The following is an 18,395-nucleotide window of genomic DNA, read 5'->3' on the forward strand; positions in this document are numbered from 1 at the left end:
CATGAATGTTGAGGACTAACTTATTGTCCGTTGAATATAATGTTTACCCTAGAATAACAGTCAAAAACAGAATATGAGAGCGGGGGGGGGGGTTCAAAGACTAGAACACGGTTTGTTATTTCCCCACACATTTCAACATATCATCTCTGATAAACCACATTTATTATTCTCATGTCTTAAACAATCACTTCTTGAGTCACCTTTCTCTCTTGGTTAAACAAAAGCAGTGTCTCAGTATGCTCATTCCGTCCTCTCTACCTCAGTACAGCGGTAGCTCCTGTGGTCTGCAGTCCAGAGACCAATGATTAGCAGCATATCACTAAAGGTCCCTGTGTATCATGGCCTTGAACCTTCCAGTACTCTATCCTCATTGTAATGTAATAGCAGGTTATTTACCAGGATCCTGCCCCTAGTTTGTCTGGCATTGCTAATTATAATACATAACGTAGACAATAAGACTGCACTATAACGTCACGACCAGCACATTTTCCACAGGCACGCCACTAAGGAATATCCGTCAGAGGATGACTGGCTTCACATGCATAGTGATCAGTCCTCTGGTGCCAGGTGCTGTGATCTAATTTCCTACTGACTGCTGAATTGACAAACAGGCCTCAGTTATCTCTGTCACTGATGCTGGGATGGTGGAGGAGTGCGACTAGCTTATAAGTGACGTTAACCATCCTCACCATTTTGTGAGTTACTCTGTGTTGCCTGTGTCACCATATCTGTTTATTTATCTGTTGCTAAAGTTGAATAGAATGGTCCTTTATTATATTTTTATTCAGGATGCAAATGTGACTTTTCCCCTAATCCCAGAGACGACACACATACAGTTTACTTCCGTGATGGTGCAAAATATGACAGCAGAGTCTGTTTGACCCTTGCTCTCTGACCCTTGTCCTCTGCAGGTGCTGACCATTCTGCAGGAGGTGTTCCCAGCAGTGCAGGCAGCAGAGATGGCTGTGAAGCTCCGCCCCCTGTGGTGGGAGGGCTGGCAGACACTAGGCCGTGCCCAGCTCAGTCTGGGTGAGGTGGACCTGGTCAGTTTTACCACCTACACATTTTTCACACTGTCGTGCTAACCATAAACAAACTGTGCTGTCTCGGATATTTTCTTTTCACATGGTCCTGTTGAGCACAGTTCCAGCAACTTTGGAGGATGTGTAATCAGGCCAACTTGGTACAGCTTGGTTGGCTCTGCTAGGATTGGCTCTGCGAGGTTTGGCTCTCTAGTGTGAAAAGCAGGTAACCTAACTTGTGATCCATGAACAGAAAAACTAAGATTGTAGTGCATAATGCACTTCTCCCTCTGACATCACTACAGGGTTAGCAGGTGGCAGAGTCGTACGTGTCTCACATGTTACTGTATGGAGGTGAGACTGTAGGGAAGGGGCCCTAGCTTGTCTGTCATCCCCACAGACACTAAAATGTCAGTCATTACCCTGAGCTCTTATTTTTAACTTTTCCCTGTCTCGCTGGGATAAAGTTGCTCTTCTTTTAAAGCACACCCAAGTGCCTGGGGCATGGAAGATCACTTAAGGTGTCCCACAGTGCACGCCTGAACCTGTATGAAACCTGGCTGGATCACAGTTGGACTGCTGCTCTGCCTCTTAGACAGGAGAGAAAAAACACCTAGCTGAACTGAGAACCCCTATGGCTAATGGCCCTGTGTGTACATCTCTACATCTCTAATGTCCCAGGGCAACTTAACTGTCAGAAGTTTACCCAAAACAACAATGGGAAGTGTTGAAAGTTACCTGAGCTACAGCCCGCCAAATATATACACGTTTACATATATAATGGAGAGGAGAAAATGCCAGTCTATTTTTAGAGGGCCTTGTTCAGTCTCGTTTCAGGACGTTGTGTGCATCGACATGTTTGAGTAGCGCCCTGTTTGCACAAAGACGGGCGCAGTGATCTCTGGCTTCACATACACATGTCTCTCTCTCTCTCTCTCTCTCTCTCTCTCTCTCTCTCTCTCTCTCTCTCTCTCTCTGTCCATTTCTCTCTCTCTCTCTCTCTCTCTCTCTGTCCATTTCTCTCTCTCTCTCTGTCCATTTCTCTCTTGGTCACTTGTTTTTTTCTTGTTCACTGTTCTCTCTGTCCATTTCTCACTATTTTCAATCTCCTGTTTTCTCTTGTTCTGTTTCTCCCTCTCTCTGTACTTCCTCCTATGTATCTTTCTTTCTCTGTATTTACCTAGTGCCCTGATTGACTCTGAATGGAATATGTGCTATTGTAATAAAACATCACATTTTTATATGTAGTGTATGACAAAAGTAGGCTATCAGATCTAAGGGGCGGTTTTGTCATTTGGTTGGGGGATCGTTGTTGAAATGAGAGAAAGAAGGAGCACAGAAGACCTAATTCCATCTTTGAAAGATCTGTGCTTTTGAAAGAACTGTGTGAATACAAACCATTTATCCTATGAGTCTTGACTTGCCAGAGTTCATTTGTCAAAACCTTTTTTTTTCTTGACAGTTTCGCTTGACTTAGCCTTTATAGTAGTTTTGTTTGCATACTTGTTCCAGTTGGGCACACCAAACCAGTCCATTTCAGGAATGTTGGCCTAATAAGAGCTGAGGTCTCCTTAAGACTGCTATTTGAGGAGATTAGAGAGACAGAAAGTTGTCTAAGTCCCATCTTTTTAACATAGAGATACAGGCCATAATAGTCCAGGTGTGATTGCCGAGTCCTGTAATGGTGGCTAGTAAAATCTCTTCACCATTCTGTCAATCATATCGTGTTCTCATTTGGACCCTGAGAAGAATAAGAGGAGGTAGAGAGAAAGCAGGAGAGGGAGAGACCAGGAGAAAGAGTGTGCAGGAGAGATGGCGATTGAGAGCGGGCAAGAGGATGCATCTTCACCACCCATGGGATAAGGAGTGTACAACTAAATAATCAGGGCCTGGAGTTTTCCCTGGTAGCTAGAAAAAGATCCTGGCACTACCCATAGTATAAGTAATAAATAATAATATATTGAATGTGTAATGTGCTTTTCGTTGAAAAATAATGTTGAAGCGCTACAGTTAGTGAGTTAAAATAATTAATAACAAGAGACATAAACAAATAAGGACTCAACTAGACCGGCCCATTGACACAAAGAACACTGCTGACGCTACAAGGCCAACAAGGAACACAGCAATAACTAACTAACAGAAGGCCTTCCCAAAGAGGATGTTTTTTAGGCCAATTTTAAAGGAGCCCAGAGTCTGTGGTGCCTTCAGGTGGTCCGGGCGTGCGTCCCAGAGGGGGTGGAGCCCAATCCCCCCCATGGAGCGGAGCTTGGTCCGGGCGTGCGTCCCAGAGGGGGGTGGAGCGAGCCTCAATCCCCCCCATGGAGCAGAGCTTGGTCCGGGTGTGTGTCCCAGAGGGGGGGGTGGAGCCCAATCCCCCATGGAGCGGCACATGGTCCGGGCGGACGTGGAGGAGCTGGCTATTGCTCGACCCAAGGTTGCGGGCAGGGTAAAGGGATAAGAGCAATTATCAGATTATGAGATTTATTATCTAACAATCTTATTTCCCAAGGGGATAAATAAAGTTGTATCTTATTAATCTACTGATGTGTAAACACTGATGCTGATCAGTGCCTTTTGGTTAGAATGAGGGGGATGAGGTTATTCTTGGTCATTACTGAACCTGCATCAGCCCCATCTTAGAATGAATCACCTAACAAAAGCTTGAGTCATTTGAGTTTGGTCTGTCTGAGATACTTTGTTATTAATTTAAGCTCTGACAGAGATAGCTGGAAGCTTCTAATGGTATTCAACTGATTTCGGTCACAATCAGATGTAATTTGCGAACTCAACAATTATCATGAAAAGTACTTAGTGTGAGATTAAAGATTAAATTCATAATTCCACCGGCAGGGAAATGGTTTGATTTATTAGCCCATTAGAATGTGAAGTATGATTTGCCCTCCTCCAGAGTTAGACAATTATGTGTAAATCTATGTACTTATGACTGGTCAGGTGAATGATGGATGGAGGCTGTAGTAATGATGCGGTGAATCTCTCTATAAATTAAACTAATGTGACAGGAATGAGGTTTTGTTGTAGCTGACATTCTGAAGAGAGACAAGAGCTACGGCTTCACATTGTTGCTAGTCTCACGCTTCCTCACATCAAATTAGAGGAATTATTATGCAGAAACGGCAGACCTGCATACGGATCCTTTTGAACGTATTTCTTCCGGAACATAGGGATCCTAGGAAACGTATCTATTACGACTTTAACTGTTCACGCTTTACAGATGGTGGGACTGAAAAGAGAGTGCTATAGATTCTTTGACATCCTTTGGCTTTTAGATGTACAACATTTTTGACATGATTACTGTAGACCGTCTAGTAGAGTGATCTTTGATTGTAATATGAACGAACCGTCAACATGACTTTCTCTGTAGCATTGGAGTTGTTTCCTGGTTCTTCTCAGCAGGCATATTGTGACCAACAACACCCACTACTCCTTTTAGTCTCAGAGCAGATCTAAATCAACTGAATTGAATAAATTTGTGTCTGATTTCAAAACAAAGCCCTGAATGTTTTCCGGATAATAGTATAAAAAAGCACAAACCACCCCGTTTGAAAACATAAATGTACATTAGAGACCTTCCCTTAACTTTGTTCATTTCCATGATTCCTATTTCAAGACAATTGCACCCCATTCCCATTGAAAGGGTCTGATTACCATACACTAGCAATGTACATAGAAACAGGACCCCTGGAGACAACCATAACACTACAGTTGTTTTTACTCATCAAGCTTCTCCAATGGTCATATCACGTCAATGCTTTGGTATTTTATTAGGATCCCCACTAGGCTGTTGTGAAAGCAGCAGCTCCTCTTCCTGGGTTCAACATAAAACATGCCATTGTACAGAACACCAATATGCAAGAACAGCTCAAGGACAGAACTACACAACATCTATACACCTTTCCTTTCAAATCTTCCCCAATAAATATTTGTCCTTAATACCAGTCATTTGTGTTAATCTTAAATCAATAAAAAGATGTTAACAGAAAGGAAAATAGCACAAAGGTCTTCGTCTTGTCAACAGGCGGTGAGGTCCTTCCAGGTAGCGGTCCACCTGTGTCCGTCAGAGCGCCCCCTCTGGTCGGATGACCTGGCGTGGGCACGGCAGCTGCTGCAGCAGAGACGGACGGCCCAGAACCAGACCCAGCGGGAGGAGGAGGCCCAACGGGATGTCCTGAACCCTCCAGAGCTCCAGCAGGACTACGACTTTGAGTCAGACGAGGTGGTGGTGGCCTGCGCTGCCGTAGCCGAGAGACAGAGACGCTATGAGGAACTGAAGAGGACAGTCGTGGTTGTCGATGCTGAGGGGAATTCTAGGGAGGTACCTGTGGAGGAGGCGGGGTCAGGGGACATACCCTCTTCATCACAGGATCAGTTGGTCAAAGCACGGGGACTATGATCGGTCTCTAAGGACTTATGGGCTAGAATGGATCTTATGGACTGAAATGGGTCTTTTTGTTTGTTTTTGTTGTTTTGAGTCTTTAGTCTTATGCATGTCATTATGGTTTTCTGCTTTAGTCTACAAAAGACTGTGGTTGATAGAGGTACATTTAATCAAATAGATGTTTGTTTTAGTGTGTTATGTTTTCACTATTTATCAATGCTCTCATATTACTGCCATTTTAAAAGACTGAATTTGAGCGTAGCCAAAAATAATTATCATCATCATTTGGCACTCGAGGTCAATTGTCATTCATGTTGATTAATCCTCCTCCTGAAAAGAGGATCCTGTTGTGTTTTGGAATATGTCTGTCAGTCCCATTTCATAGACACATTCATTTCCCCAGACACAGATTTAACCTAGTCCTGGACTAAAAAGCTTTTCACTGGAGACTCTCTATTGAGCTTGCTTTTCCATTCAGGACCAGGCTTACTCTGTGTCCAGGAAACTGCCCCTTATTCTTTTGAAATGTCTATGAGAACATTCGGAACGTCTTGACCGGAAAATATCTCCCTGGAAAACTCCTGTCACTTGATTCTATCAGTCAAGCTGTTATTAAAAAAGTTTTCAAATTGCAGTTTCATGCAACATAAAGTTGCAGTTGGAAGTGCTATTTCATAATGACTAACGGACTGGTCTTATCGGTTGGGAAACTCTGTCTCCACGGTAACTCAGAGAAATAAACCCCACAGAGAAATAATATTGCATGAGTATTCCCAGAATTCCAGCTGAGTGTTAGGATTTGTGTGTCATATGACCCTCCATAGGGGACAGGTGAGCTGCTAAAACAATATATCCACCTTGGCCCTGAAATCTAACAGCTGGATAGCGCTGAAAGCTCTGTGCAGTCAGCCTGGACTGGCCATGCTGAAAAGCCTAGAAGCTTGAAGAATCATTGAATTTGAATGGCATCTTCTAATAGCAAGATTGTTTTCATGGGACACTCAAGGGGTTTTGTATGACTAAAACAGGCTATCAGATTTAGGGGTTTATTATTGGCAATATTAAAGAGAGGCGCTGTGAAAGAGGAGACAGGTTTTTGAGAGGATTCATGTATCCTCCTCGTCTTTATTAAAATCATATTAAGACCATTTCGTCATCGGTATCTCTCAAATATATTTCCTAGTAGTACAGTGTTAAAAGGAGTTTTCTGACAGAGGGAACTGGCCTCGTTGTAGAACATGAACGTCCGGGGATGCTTTAGGATTTAAATAGGGCCTTACACGTCAGGAACATTTTGTCAATAGAAATCATTAGACAATTAATTGGTAATATTGGTAAAGAACTACAAACGGTGCCTATATCATTGTAACTGGTATTTGGTAGGATATGTGTTTTGGTCATCATCACTACGATGGAAGTAGGCAAAAAAGCAGCAACTATGGGTAAAAGCAGACCTGGTTCTCTCAACAAGTCAACCACACTGAGGGTACGTGTTGTGTTTACAGTGCAAACATCTGGTGATGTTGCCAAAGCCATTCAAATCATTTAAACACCTGGCACAAAAATTCTCAAAAACAAGTCTGGAGCATAAGATTGTGGTAGCGTCTCAAAATGGGGCCTGAATGTGTTTGTAACAATAATTAATTTTATACGACTGAGTTCATTCACTGGTAATGTGGGGGACGATAGGAGCTGTAAACAAATAGTGGGAGAGGGAACAACTGTTTAGACCAGGAGAATGCTCATGTATAATGTGAGTTTTATTGATGTTTCTATAACTGACCCAGCTGATGTAGTAATACTTTGTTCTGTAAATAATGAGAAAATGGATCCGTTTTACCTGTAATGTGTCAATTGAAAATAAATCAATTGGTTACAAGTAACATTGCAAATTGAATTGGCCTTTTATTTGCTATATTTTCACTTGTATTCACTCCCCCAGCATAAGTCATGGAAAAGATTGAACAAAACTTGCTATGCTACAAATATTAACTAGTGGATGTACAGTACAAAAGCCTATGTTATACATCATTTAAAGTGTAAATAATTTGCAACCCTCACATGTTTTGTCATAAAGGTGCTGTAGTTGAGAAATTACATTTCTTTATTATTGATTAGAGGCATATTAACTGTAAAACATCTGAAAATGCTGCTTCCTTCTGAATAAAATGCAGCAAAGCATATGCAGCCAACCTAAACCAGTCTTTACGACTGACCTGATGAACCACATTAGGATGAAGGATGGTGACTGCTATTAATCAATGATCTGTAGCCACTGTCAGAATAATCTTGTAATCAGTATTTATGTTTATTTTTAGTGCCATCAGTGGGCTGGACTGATTGATAACTTATTTGTTTAGAGGCTTTGATCAGGTAGTCAGGTTACCAGGTCAGTCGTAAAGACTGGGTCAGGTTGGCTGCATGTGTTTTCCTGTGGCCTGCTTACGACCTTCCTCATCGAGCTCTGCTTATGCAAATACTGCTTATTGATAATAATGTCAGTCAAAGTTGTTGTGAGTTTAGGTCATCAGTAAAAGGCTGGTTCGGGTTGATTGTATTTTGCACAGTCCAATATGACCCTCCTTCACCATCCTTCCCTGAGGGAGTTTCTCTACTTCAGAAGGAGTGTGGACAGGACTTGAAACATGGAGGTGTCGAGGGGCAGCCAGAGTTTCAATCTAGCGTACTTCTCATGGCCATATAGTAGCTTGATGCAATGTTTGGTTAGCCTAGTAGTAATGAGATGTCAGTCAAATTTGTCGTGAGGGGGTGCAATCATAGGAGTGCAATATCGTAATGTTGCTCGGTGTCTGAACAGATAGACTTGTGTGAGCTGGTTCATTTTAAACTTTGAAATCCTTAAATTAATATTTTAAACTTAGAAACATACTGTATCTCTTTTCTTTAGCCACATTAAAAGCAATGCATCCAAAAGCACATTTCAGTTCACTGATATCATTTAATTGGGGGAAAGTAATGCCATGCACCTATAAAGTGTCATTTGAACAAAAGACAATAGCAATGTAAATCCCCTTTGTTATTTCAACCATACAAGCTGTAGGATCTTAATTTGATCACTCTTTTGCACCGCAGGAAATAGAATCTTTGTGATTTACGTCAATTCACTGAACACGCACACTAACACATGGTTATATTAATAATATTCCACTTTTCATGTAGCCTCATTTTGACCAACTAACCATCGATTAGGCAACATTATGGACTAAACGTCCAAGTCCTGTTGCTGCAGGATTATTTTGCTGCGACAATACAGGTCAAATGAATCCTATCTGTACAAGCTCAGTACAAGTAACAGAGTGAAATGCATGGAATTATATGCTCAATAGTCTTGCTGGATTTTTATACTTCATCTTCCCCACAACAATTATTGTCCTTCATTACCAGTCATTTGTGTTAATCTTAAATCAATAAAAAGATGTTAACAGAAAGGAAAATAGCACAAAGGTCTTCGTCTTGTCAACAGGCGGTGAGGTCCTTCCAGGTAGCGGTCCACCTGTGTCCGTCAGAGCGCCCCCTCCGGTCGGAGGACCTGGTGTGGGCGCGGCAGCTGCTGCAGCAGAGACTGACGGCCCAGAACCAGACCCAGCGGGAGGAGGAGGCCCAACGGGATGTCCTGAACCCTCCAGAGCTCCAGCAGGACAACAACTTTGAGTCAAACGAGGTGGTGGCCTGCGCTGCCGTAGCCGAGAGACAGAGACGCTATGAGGAACTGAAGAGGACAGTCGTGGTTGTCGACGCTGAGGGGAATTCTAGGGAGGTAACTGTGGAGGCGGGGTCAGGGGACACACCCTCTTCATCACAGGATCAGTTGGTCAAAGCATGGGGACTATGATCTGTCTCTAAGGATTTATGGGCTAGAATGGATCTTATGGACTAGAATGGATCTTATGGACTAGAATGGATCTTATGGACTGAAATGGGTCTTTTGTTTGTTTTTGTTGTTTTGAGTCTTTTGCATGGGATTATATGCTCAATAGTTTTGCTGTATTTTTATACTTCAGGCATTGTTTTGAAACTGCCAAGTCAACCAATATGATACAATTGTTTGCAAATGTTGAAATATAACATACAATTTCAATCCATTTTGTAGCAATTTGACATGGATACAAACTAGCTAGACCTTCTCACAGAGAAGAAACATGTATTTTTTCTTTCTGAAATAAATTGATGTTATGGGACACAATTCACATTGTAGCCTCAGGATTATACAGTGTATCACAACAATTGTATTGGTGGAGGCCAGTGGTAAGTAGTGGTCCTCGCTATCTGGGATTGTTGGGATGTCCCTACCCTTTTGTTGTTTACAATGTTTAAAATGTTACGGTCATGATTGGGTAAATGTTCTGGTTTAGTTAGGGTTTAGGGGGTGGGGACGTCCCAAGGATCTCAGATAGCACTATGATAGCATGGCAGCATTTAGTGCCTTTCAGTGGGTTTGAGTTTTTGAAAAGTTCAATGAAATCTCCTTATTGTCTTTATAAAGGTGAAATTACATTTTATGTTCATTACTGATGTGTGTGCTGGTATATGTATATTATATTGGTATTCTTGTAATAAGAATGTGACATATATAATAGATCCAATATATGATCTATGTAAATAGATCCAATCTCATACAATCCACATTGGCACCATGTGATATTTTGACCGAACCCTAAACAGGACATCATGCTTCAGCTAGGAGCTTATTTGCTTCATGTGGTTGTTTTTATAATAGTACAAACATGACACAGGGAAACATTTTCCTTATGAGTTTAACCCTTCAGAAGTCCCAACCTTTAAGGCTGTTAGATGTCCTTTTTCCCCTCTGTGACTTTTCTGTGTTATCCGCCACTCTAGCTAAGTTTGTGTTTGTGTCCGTCAGATGCATTTCTCCTGTAAGTTCAGTGTCTCGTCTGTAAACGTCACATGTAGAGTCTTGTCTTTTCTGACCGATGGCACCCTGTTCAGAGGTGAAGGATCAACTGTCCCATCTGTCCTCATTGATATACTGGGGCCTAAAGTGCCCTTTTTGGAATCATTTTGCATCCCCTTTCCCCCTGGTGTCTGTTGGTCCTGTAGCAGGGAGCACTCCACAGCCGGGGGGCTGGGTCTTCCCTCTACCTCTGTCCCTGTCCCTCTAGATCCCCCCCCGGTCCCCTCCGGCAAATAAAGAAACGTCTGTGAAGTACTGATGACCTCCCTCAGCTCGCGGGACACAAGCGACGGCGAATCCCGGGATACGATGGACGAATTCGGATGACCTTCACCTCCGCAGCGAAATTGACCCCTGACCCCTGAGCCCCGCCCCCGGCAGCCCATACGGCAGAACAGACACTTGATCTTCTCCACCAGCTTCAGCAGGACAGTCTTCCTCAGCAGGATGTAGATCCAGGGATCCAGGATAGGGTTGATGGAGGCAATGCGGATGGCGTGGAGATCTGGGTTCTTCTCCAGGGGAGTTGAATGGGCATCGAACGCAACCATAGACAGCTGGTTCACAAACACCCGCAGCTGAGGGAGGAAAGAAGGGATAGGGACAGGGTTGGAGGGTTATTGGTTATTCAGTGTATTTTTGAGGATGTGTACCTTTAAAGCTTCAATAGGTGTGTTCAATAGGATTCCCATATTGAATCCTGTTGTACTATCCTAATTGAATCCTATTGAAGTAGCTTTCCAACCTGCTTATATCTGCACACGTGAATATCATTAGCCTAAACCTACATAGCAGTTATTTGTTATAATTATTGTTGCGCAAGAAAAACCTACATAAATACATGACAAACTATCAGGGTTGCTATGAAAGCAAAGCTATTTGACTATGGCGTTGTGCGTGTTGTCATAAGATGAGCATGGCATGGGCAGTAGAGCGTACTGTAGCTAGCAGCACTAGTATCTGCCCGGCAGACAGTGGCACAGAAGCCTGGGCAGAGAGCTAATGAAAACACAACCCAACCCCCAGGTTAATCATCAATCATATGAATGTCTCTGGCTATTGGCTATCACCAAGGTCCAATCAACAACCTATCTCAGACAACGTCAAAGTAAGTGAAGTGAAATAACTGTCAGGCACATGGTTAGTTATGACTATATGATAAGATAAGATTATATGGGTGACTCCCTGGGGGTTGTTCCTGGAAAATACAGTGGGAGAGAGAACTCTGGTACACTGATTATAGAACAGCAGTCTTCTTCAAATATAAATGTCTGCCTTTCAGTTCATGTTTTTGAAGCTTGCAGGATGAACTGTCTAGTGACTCTGTCCTTAGCTCTCAGTCAAAGCATGGGGACGACATTTAGAACTCAATATCTCATTATAGACTAAAGGTTCTTCTTCAGACCTTAAGCCCTCAGTTCATCTTTTCAGTGTTTTTGAAGCTTGCCGGATGAAATGTACTGTCTCCAGTGGGTATATCTTTACATGTAACTAACTCTCAAATGTGGCATGGAGACTGTTTATAGAACACTATATATCATTGATCATTTTCAGTGCCTTGCTGTTAATTTGTTCATTTTCTCTGTGGAGTGTTTTTGAGCTTGCAGGATGTACTGTCTCTAGTCACTGTCCTTACAGTATCCTCTTGTAACTACCATGCAGTGCATGGGAACAGGATGGCTTATAGGACTCTGTACAGAGGACCGAGCTCAGTGGAAATGTTTGAGCTCAGTGGAAATATCCGTATGTCCAGTTGATCTTGTCTCCATGGGAGAGCTTTTAACTAATAAACTCCATATCTGTTTCCCTGTATAACAAGTATACACAGACAGAATAATCCACTGATGACATCTGGGGCCAGTTGAACCAGTTGGACGTGACAATCAGGGATATCGTTTAAGATTGATGTCGAAAGCTTGTTGGTATTTTTCTATCTTAAGGTTGGTCGTAGCTACGTCTGACTTTGTGATCACAATTTACACCTGTTGCAAGTCATCCAACCATTATAATAAATGTAAAGCAATATAGGTGTGTGTGGTCAACTAGATGATCATTTTAGCACCATTTTCATTAGGACAGTGCGATCGCGCAGCTTTGAGACCAACATGGGGACTCATCTGGATAAATACATCAGATTTTTGTTTTTACTAAATCTCTATCTACTACTATTTTCTATCATGATGAAAATAGTCCCAATTTAACACCCTACAGTGGTATTCAAAGTCGGGGAACTGCACTGCCACATTTTTTTGGAACCAAGAATTAAGAGAACAGATGATTGTATGGGACAATATACAAACGTTTTTAAGAATGGTAATTGGAAAAAAAAGAACATTTTATTTAGCAAATGTATTTATTGGTTGTCTTAATTTTGATAAGAGCTATTCAAATGTTATGAATTGAATGTCATTTAACCAATTTTAAGGTTCCCACTTTTCACAGACATCAATTCAAGGTCTATTCCACATTGGTTCAACGTCATTTGTGGAAACCATGTTGATTCAACCATATGCCCAGTGGGTTGTGTCATTTCATTTTGGGTGGGTTCGCTAGAAATTCTAGAGAAAAAAAATGGTGTCCCCAGAAATTCTGGCCCCCCAAAAATGGGGTCCCTAGTTAAAATGTGGAATATCACCACTACCTTACGCACTTCCCACATAGAAGGGCTTACGCCTAGGTGGTGCAACTGTATACTTCTTAGGTCCATTTGCATTTCTCAAGGTGGTTAGAGGTGTGGTTATGCACGTACGCACACGCGGTTGCACTCACTCACGTACACGCACAAAAAGCATGTATTAGCCCGTCTTTCCTATATTTGTGCTAAATCAGCCCATAGCGGGCTGAAGTATTTGCATAGCCTACCTGTTATATATTCTCTAATATTAGATCTTATTAACCCAAGGGCTTCTCTTTCTTATAGTCAGTCCTTATCTTTTTGGTGACTGGCTTCTAAAGAGAAAAGCAACAACAACAAAACATCTAATGGTGGAATGAGCTTCCCCCCGAGGCAGAGTCCCTGCCAATCTAAAAAAAAAAAGCGCTGACTTTGCGGATAACTTCTTTATTGAGAGAAAATGTACTATTGTGATATGTGGTTGTCTCACCTAGCTATCCGAATGCACTAACTGTAAGTCACTCTGGATAAGAGTGTCTGCTAAATGACTAAAATTGAAATGGAGAAGGTAGATGAATAGATAAATTATATTTATTTGTTCTTATTTTTCTCAAAGTAAGGAAATATTTAAAACGCAAGTGTGCCAGAAATTGACAGAGTTAATATTCTGAATAGGCCTAACAACACCTCAGCAGACAACCGGCTGAACAATAACAGCAATAACACTTTAATAACACAATAATTAAGCCTATTCAATTCCTTTATTCGATTGGGAGGGCATTTAGGATCTCATTTTGGGCATATTCCCTCCAATTATCAACGCGTATGCTGATGCGTAAAGGTGTTACAACAAATAATGACGTCACACAAACCAGAACGCACTGTGCTTTGCATTAACGTTTGCATTTATTAGACAACCCAAACTACTGTCGTGTCTTTTAATTGCACGGTACCAGGTTATCCATTCCTGCACAGTTCGCACACACAACGAGAGATACAAAAGTGAGACCAAAATGTTTGCGCAACTTCAAATCAATCAAAATATTGCAATAGTTATTCTACAAGGCGTCAAATCACTTACCACTAAAGGTATGGAGCAGATGAGAACCACCACAGAGGTAGCGATGAGCAGAATGACCATCTGGATCTCTGCGCCGGCCATGCGTTGGAAGCTCCGTCTGCGCCTGAGGACAGCTATGCGACCTCCCTGTTCCGTACCCAGCGATGTCCTGCGGATGAACCGCTTGTGCATCATAATCAGCGCTCCGCACACCAGCACGTTGCATATGACCGTGGTGAGGATGAGGAAAGAGCTCACCCCGGCATACATATAGGAGAAGGCGGCGTGCGTGGAGTCGTTAGTCCGCCAGTCGATGAAGCACCAGGTCTCTGGGAACTGCTTTTTCACCTTACCGAGTCCCATGGCAGGCAGCGCGCAGAACAGCACGTTGGAGATGTAGATTCCCGCAAGCGTCAACGCAGCAAGTCTTTGGTCCACGTAATGGTTGTAGAAATATGCATGATTTATGGCCAAGTATCTCTCTATGGACATGGCACAGATAATGCTGAGGCCGACCAGAAAGAAGAAGAGAAGGATGAAGCCGGAGTACTGACACAGTGACTCTCCTCCCGGCCACTTCCCTTGCACACGGGTGGCGATGGTGACGGGGCTGGCCAGCAGCGTGCCCAAAAGGTCGGTCACTGCAAGCCCGCACACCAGCGTGTAGAAGGTGGTCTCCTTCTGTTCTTTCCGAGACTTTCGGAGCACCACGATGGCGATTACATTCCCCACCACTCCTAAAATAAACATAATCACCGGAATAGTAGGCTCTCGGGGCCCATCTTTTATCGTGCCGTTATTCATACCTGTCACAATTCTCTCACAATTTCTTTGTGGAATTAAATAGTCACTTCTTCACCAGTGTCCTCCTCTCCCAATCCGTTTTCATGTCGTTACCCTTTCCGTAGGTGCGCGCTCTCCAAGTCGTTCAATAACACGCAAAACCATACTTCCCCAATTTCCATTATTTTAACTAACCGTTACACACTTGAATAACAGCTCAAACGAATGTCTCCGTGTTTGAATGTACATGCTCCTCTCTTTAGTTAGTCATAAACTTTAGTTTATTTTTACAATCCGAAGTGTTTCTGTCCCAGACGTCCTGCACACCGCGAGGCCCACATAGACATTGACAAGGGAAGTTTTTGCTCGGAGCTTGTGTTCAACTCCTCCTTCGTCTTCGCTGCCCTCGCTGTGCGTTTGAATTAGAAGCTTAACACTGTGGTGTAGCCTAGCACCCTATGCAATGCAGCAGAAGTCTCGACGTCAGAAATGTATTTGAAACCAGGAAACCACACCATGCGTATTTTTCCCCGTCTACAGGTGACTTAAAATAGGCATAATGACTAACTGTTAGCACTATTTCATTTAGGGGTTATTTTCTGACATTACACAGGAGCCCAGTCTTATACAATGGAGCAGTTTTATAAAATTGTTCTCGTTCCTCTTATTTGCATTGCGCACACCTATAATAAATCATGTTATAAATGCCTGCAACGTTTGCAGTTTCCATGTGAGTTTTAGAGGTAGGCTATAGAGTAAAAAACTAAAAGTGTTTTAAATTACCCTTGACATGCCACTCCTGAACTGTAAAAGGAGTAAGAATGTGAATGCATAAAGCGGGTCAGATAAAACCAAAAGTCCTCCAATGGGATCTTAGTCTTCACTATCTGGTTACACATCTACCTGTTTATTAGCTATTATTTTTAATATATAACATCAACTATAAGGTGATGAACTGACTCTGACTTGGTACTTAATGTTGAAAGTTATGTCTGAAAACAAGAGTGGAAGAGTTAATGCGCCATAATTGTCCCATGACGAAAAACACGGTGTTTAATTGAGGTTCATGATTTCGATCGTCCATCACGGCCCGAGGAACCTCAGTTTTTATGATGGATGGTTAAAGGTGCGGGTAATAGTGTGTGTATAACCTGTAACCGCTCCGTTCTATCACCTGCTCATGTAACAGTATAACTTTAGACCGTCCCCTCGCCCATTCCCGGGCGCGAACCAGGGTATGCACACATCAACAACAGTCACCCACGAAGCATCGTTACCCATCGCTCCACAAAAGCCGCGGCCCTTGCAGAGCAAATTAGCGCACCACCGCTAACTAAGCTAGCGTTTCACATCCGTTGCACTCATCACCTGCTCTATCAGCACCAGAGAGCAGAACACCCGGAAATCTGCTTCAAATGTACACAATTTTTTATCCGGCTAATTATTTGCAACACAGACTGTAACGGGAATTCTATAATCCTGTAAACGTTCAGATACTTGCTCTGTTGATTTTGTTAAGACGTTTCTGTCTGACAGGTTAAAGGGGAGTGAAGGGGGAGAGGGAGAGAGGAGCTTAATCCCAAATCACCCCCTTCGCTTCGCCCCTCCATTTGCGCGTTCACGAGCGCCTCCGCCATTTGTACAAGTGTCCAAAAGCAGAGGGAATATTTGTATTTTGATTTATTATGGATCGCCATTAGCTGCTGCCAAAGCAGCAGGAACTCTTCCTGGGGTGCAGCAAAAAAAGTAAGTCAGTAATACACATTATAATAACATTTTTAAACATTAAAATAGATTTCACAACAGATTTCATAATACATTAAGTGTGTGCCCTCCAGCCACTACTCTACTACTACACAAAATGCAGGTGTACATGTGTATAGTTTGTATGTTATGTGTGTTTGTATGTGTGTGCTTGTACCTGTGTGTGTGACTCTTCACAGTCCTCCCTGTTCCATAAGGCGTATTTTTATCATTAAAAAAAAATCTGATTTATTGCCTGCGTGAGTTACTTGATGTGGAATAGAGTTCCATGTAGCCATGGCTCTATGTAGTACTGTGCGCCTCCCATACTCTGTTCTGGACTTAGAGACTGTGAAGAGACCTCTGGTGACATGTCTTGGGGGGTGTGCATAGGAGTCCGAGCTGTGTGCTAGTAGTTTAAACAGACAGCTTAGTGCATTCAACATGTCCATACTTCTCTACTTTGAGCCATGAGAGATCGACATGCATATAATGTTAGCTCTATGTGTACATTTAAGGGCCAGCCGTCCCTCTTTGTGGCACCTGTCCACATGACTGGGCCGTAGTCCAGGTGCGACAAAACTAGGGCCTGTAGGACCTGCCTTGTTGATATTGTTGTTAAGAAGGCAGAGTAACACATTATTATGGACAGAGTTCTACCCATCTTAGCTACTGTTGCATCGTTATGTTTTGACCATAACAGTTTTACAATCCAGGGTTACTCCAAACTCCTCAACTTGCTCTATTTCCACATTATTTATTACAAGATTTAGTTGAGGTTTAGGGTTTAGTGAATAATTTGTCCCAAACACAATGCTTTTAGTTTTCGAAATATTTAGGACTAACTTATTTCTTGCTAACCATTCTGAAACGGACTGCAGCTCTTTGTTAAGTGTTGCAGTTATTTTTAAATGTAATTTTTACCCTCATTTTCTCCCCAATTTTGTGATATCCAATTGCGAGTTTGTCTCATTGCTGCAACTCTCCAATGGGCTCGGGAGAGGCGAAGGTCAAGTCATGCGTCCTCCCAAAACATGACCCGCCAGACCGCAACACCCGCCTGCACCAATGTGTTGGAGGAAACACTGTTCAACTGACAACCGAAGTCAGGCTGCAGGCGCCCGGCCTGCCACAAGGAAGTTCTAGAGTGCGATGAGCCAAGTAAAGTCCCCTGGCCAAATCCTCCCCTAACCCGGACAACGCTAGCCCAATTGTGCTCCACCCTATGGGTCTCCAGGTCACGACCGGTTGTGACACAGCCTGGGTTTGAACCTGGGAGAACCAGTGTTGCATTTATTTCACTCGCTGTAATAGCTGACGTGTATAGTGTTAAGTCATCAGCATACATAGACACACAGGCTTTACTCAGAACCAGTGGCAGGTCATTAGTAAAGATTTTAAAAAGAAAGGGGCCTAGACAGCTGCCCTGGGGAATGCCTGATTCTACCTGGATTATGTTGGAGAGGCTACCATTAAGAAACACCCTCTGTGTTATGTTAGACTCTCAATCCACAACATAGCAGGCAGTGTAAAGCTATACTATTTTCCAGCAGCATGCAATGATCAAAAGATAATGATAAAAAAAATGATAATCAAAAGTCTAACAAAACCACTCCCACAATCTTTTTATTATCATTTTCTCTCTGCCAATCAACATTCATTTGTGTAAGTGCAGAGCATGTTGAACGTCTGTTGTTAATGTATTTCCTGTAAAATAGCATTGTATCTGGTTGTTACAGGAATTAAATAACTCTATGTTTTAACACCCAATTAAAATTAAACACTCTGTCAATTCATAAGGATTTGTAAGACCCTTATTTTATAGTAATGGACAGAGCCCA

The 18,395-nt window shown here is 42.5% G+C and overlaps 2 protein-coding genes across 5 annotated transcripts in view; one reads left to right on the plus strand and one right to left on the minus strand.

Annotated features, from left to right (window-relative positions):
* LOC112220216 (tetratricopeptide repeat protein 33) overlaps positions 1-7,301 on the plus strand; it is a 53,922-nt gene extending 46,621 nt beyond the window's left edge. For all 4 annotated transcript variants that reach the window (XM_024381938.2, XM_024381940.2, XM_024381941.2 and 1 more), the window contains 2 exons: positions 912-1,043; positions 5,059-7,301. In XM_024381938.2, the coding sequence (XP_024237706.1) occupies positions 912-1,043; positions 5,059-5,433 (507 nt within the window). In that variant the 3' untranslated portion in view covers positions 5,434-7,301. The remainder of the gene's footprint in view (positions 1-911; positions 1,044-5,058) is intronic.
* Positions 7,302-8,357: 1,056 nt separating this feature from the next.
* On the minus strand, positions 8,358-15,273 carry LOC112220215 (prostaglandin E2 receptor EP4 subtype). Its single transcript, XM_024381937.2, has 2 exons — positions 14,050-15,273; positions 8,358-10,932 (listed from the first exon to the last, which is right to left on the minus strand). Exons 1-2 carry the CDS (start codon positions 14,830-14,832, stop codon positions 10,300-10,302), a joined length of 1,416 nt encoding a protein of 471 aa, XP_024237705.1. The 5' UTR covers positions 14,833-15,273; the 3' UTR covers positions 8,358-10,299.
* Between the last annotated feature and the right edge of the window lie 3,122 nt (positions 15,274-18,395).

The sequence above is a fragment of the Oncorhynchus tshawytscha genome, linkage group LG20, assembly GCF_018296145.1.
Source record: "Oncorhynchus tshawytscha isolate Ot180627B linkage group LG20, Otsh_v2.0, whole genome shotgun sequence".
Lineage (NCBI taxonomy): Eukaryota > Metazoa > Chordata > Actinopteri > Salmoniformes > Salmonidae > Oncorhynchus > Oncorhynchus tshawytscha.

Excerpts from the sequence above, each read along its gene's own strand:
- LOC112220215 (XM_024381937.2), bottom strand. The coding sequence starts at position 14,832 with ATGAATAACGGCACGATAAAAGATGGGCCCCGAGAGCCTACTATTCCG. Across the intron at positions 10,933-14,049 it reads TCTGCTCCATACCTTTAGTG|CTGCGGGTGTTTGTGAACCA; the intron begins GTAAGTGATTTG and ends TTCCTCCCTCAG.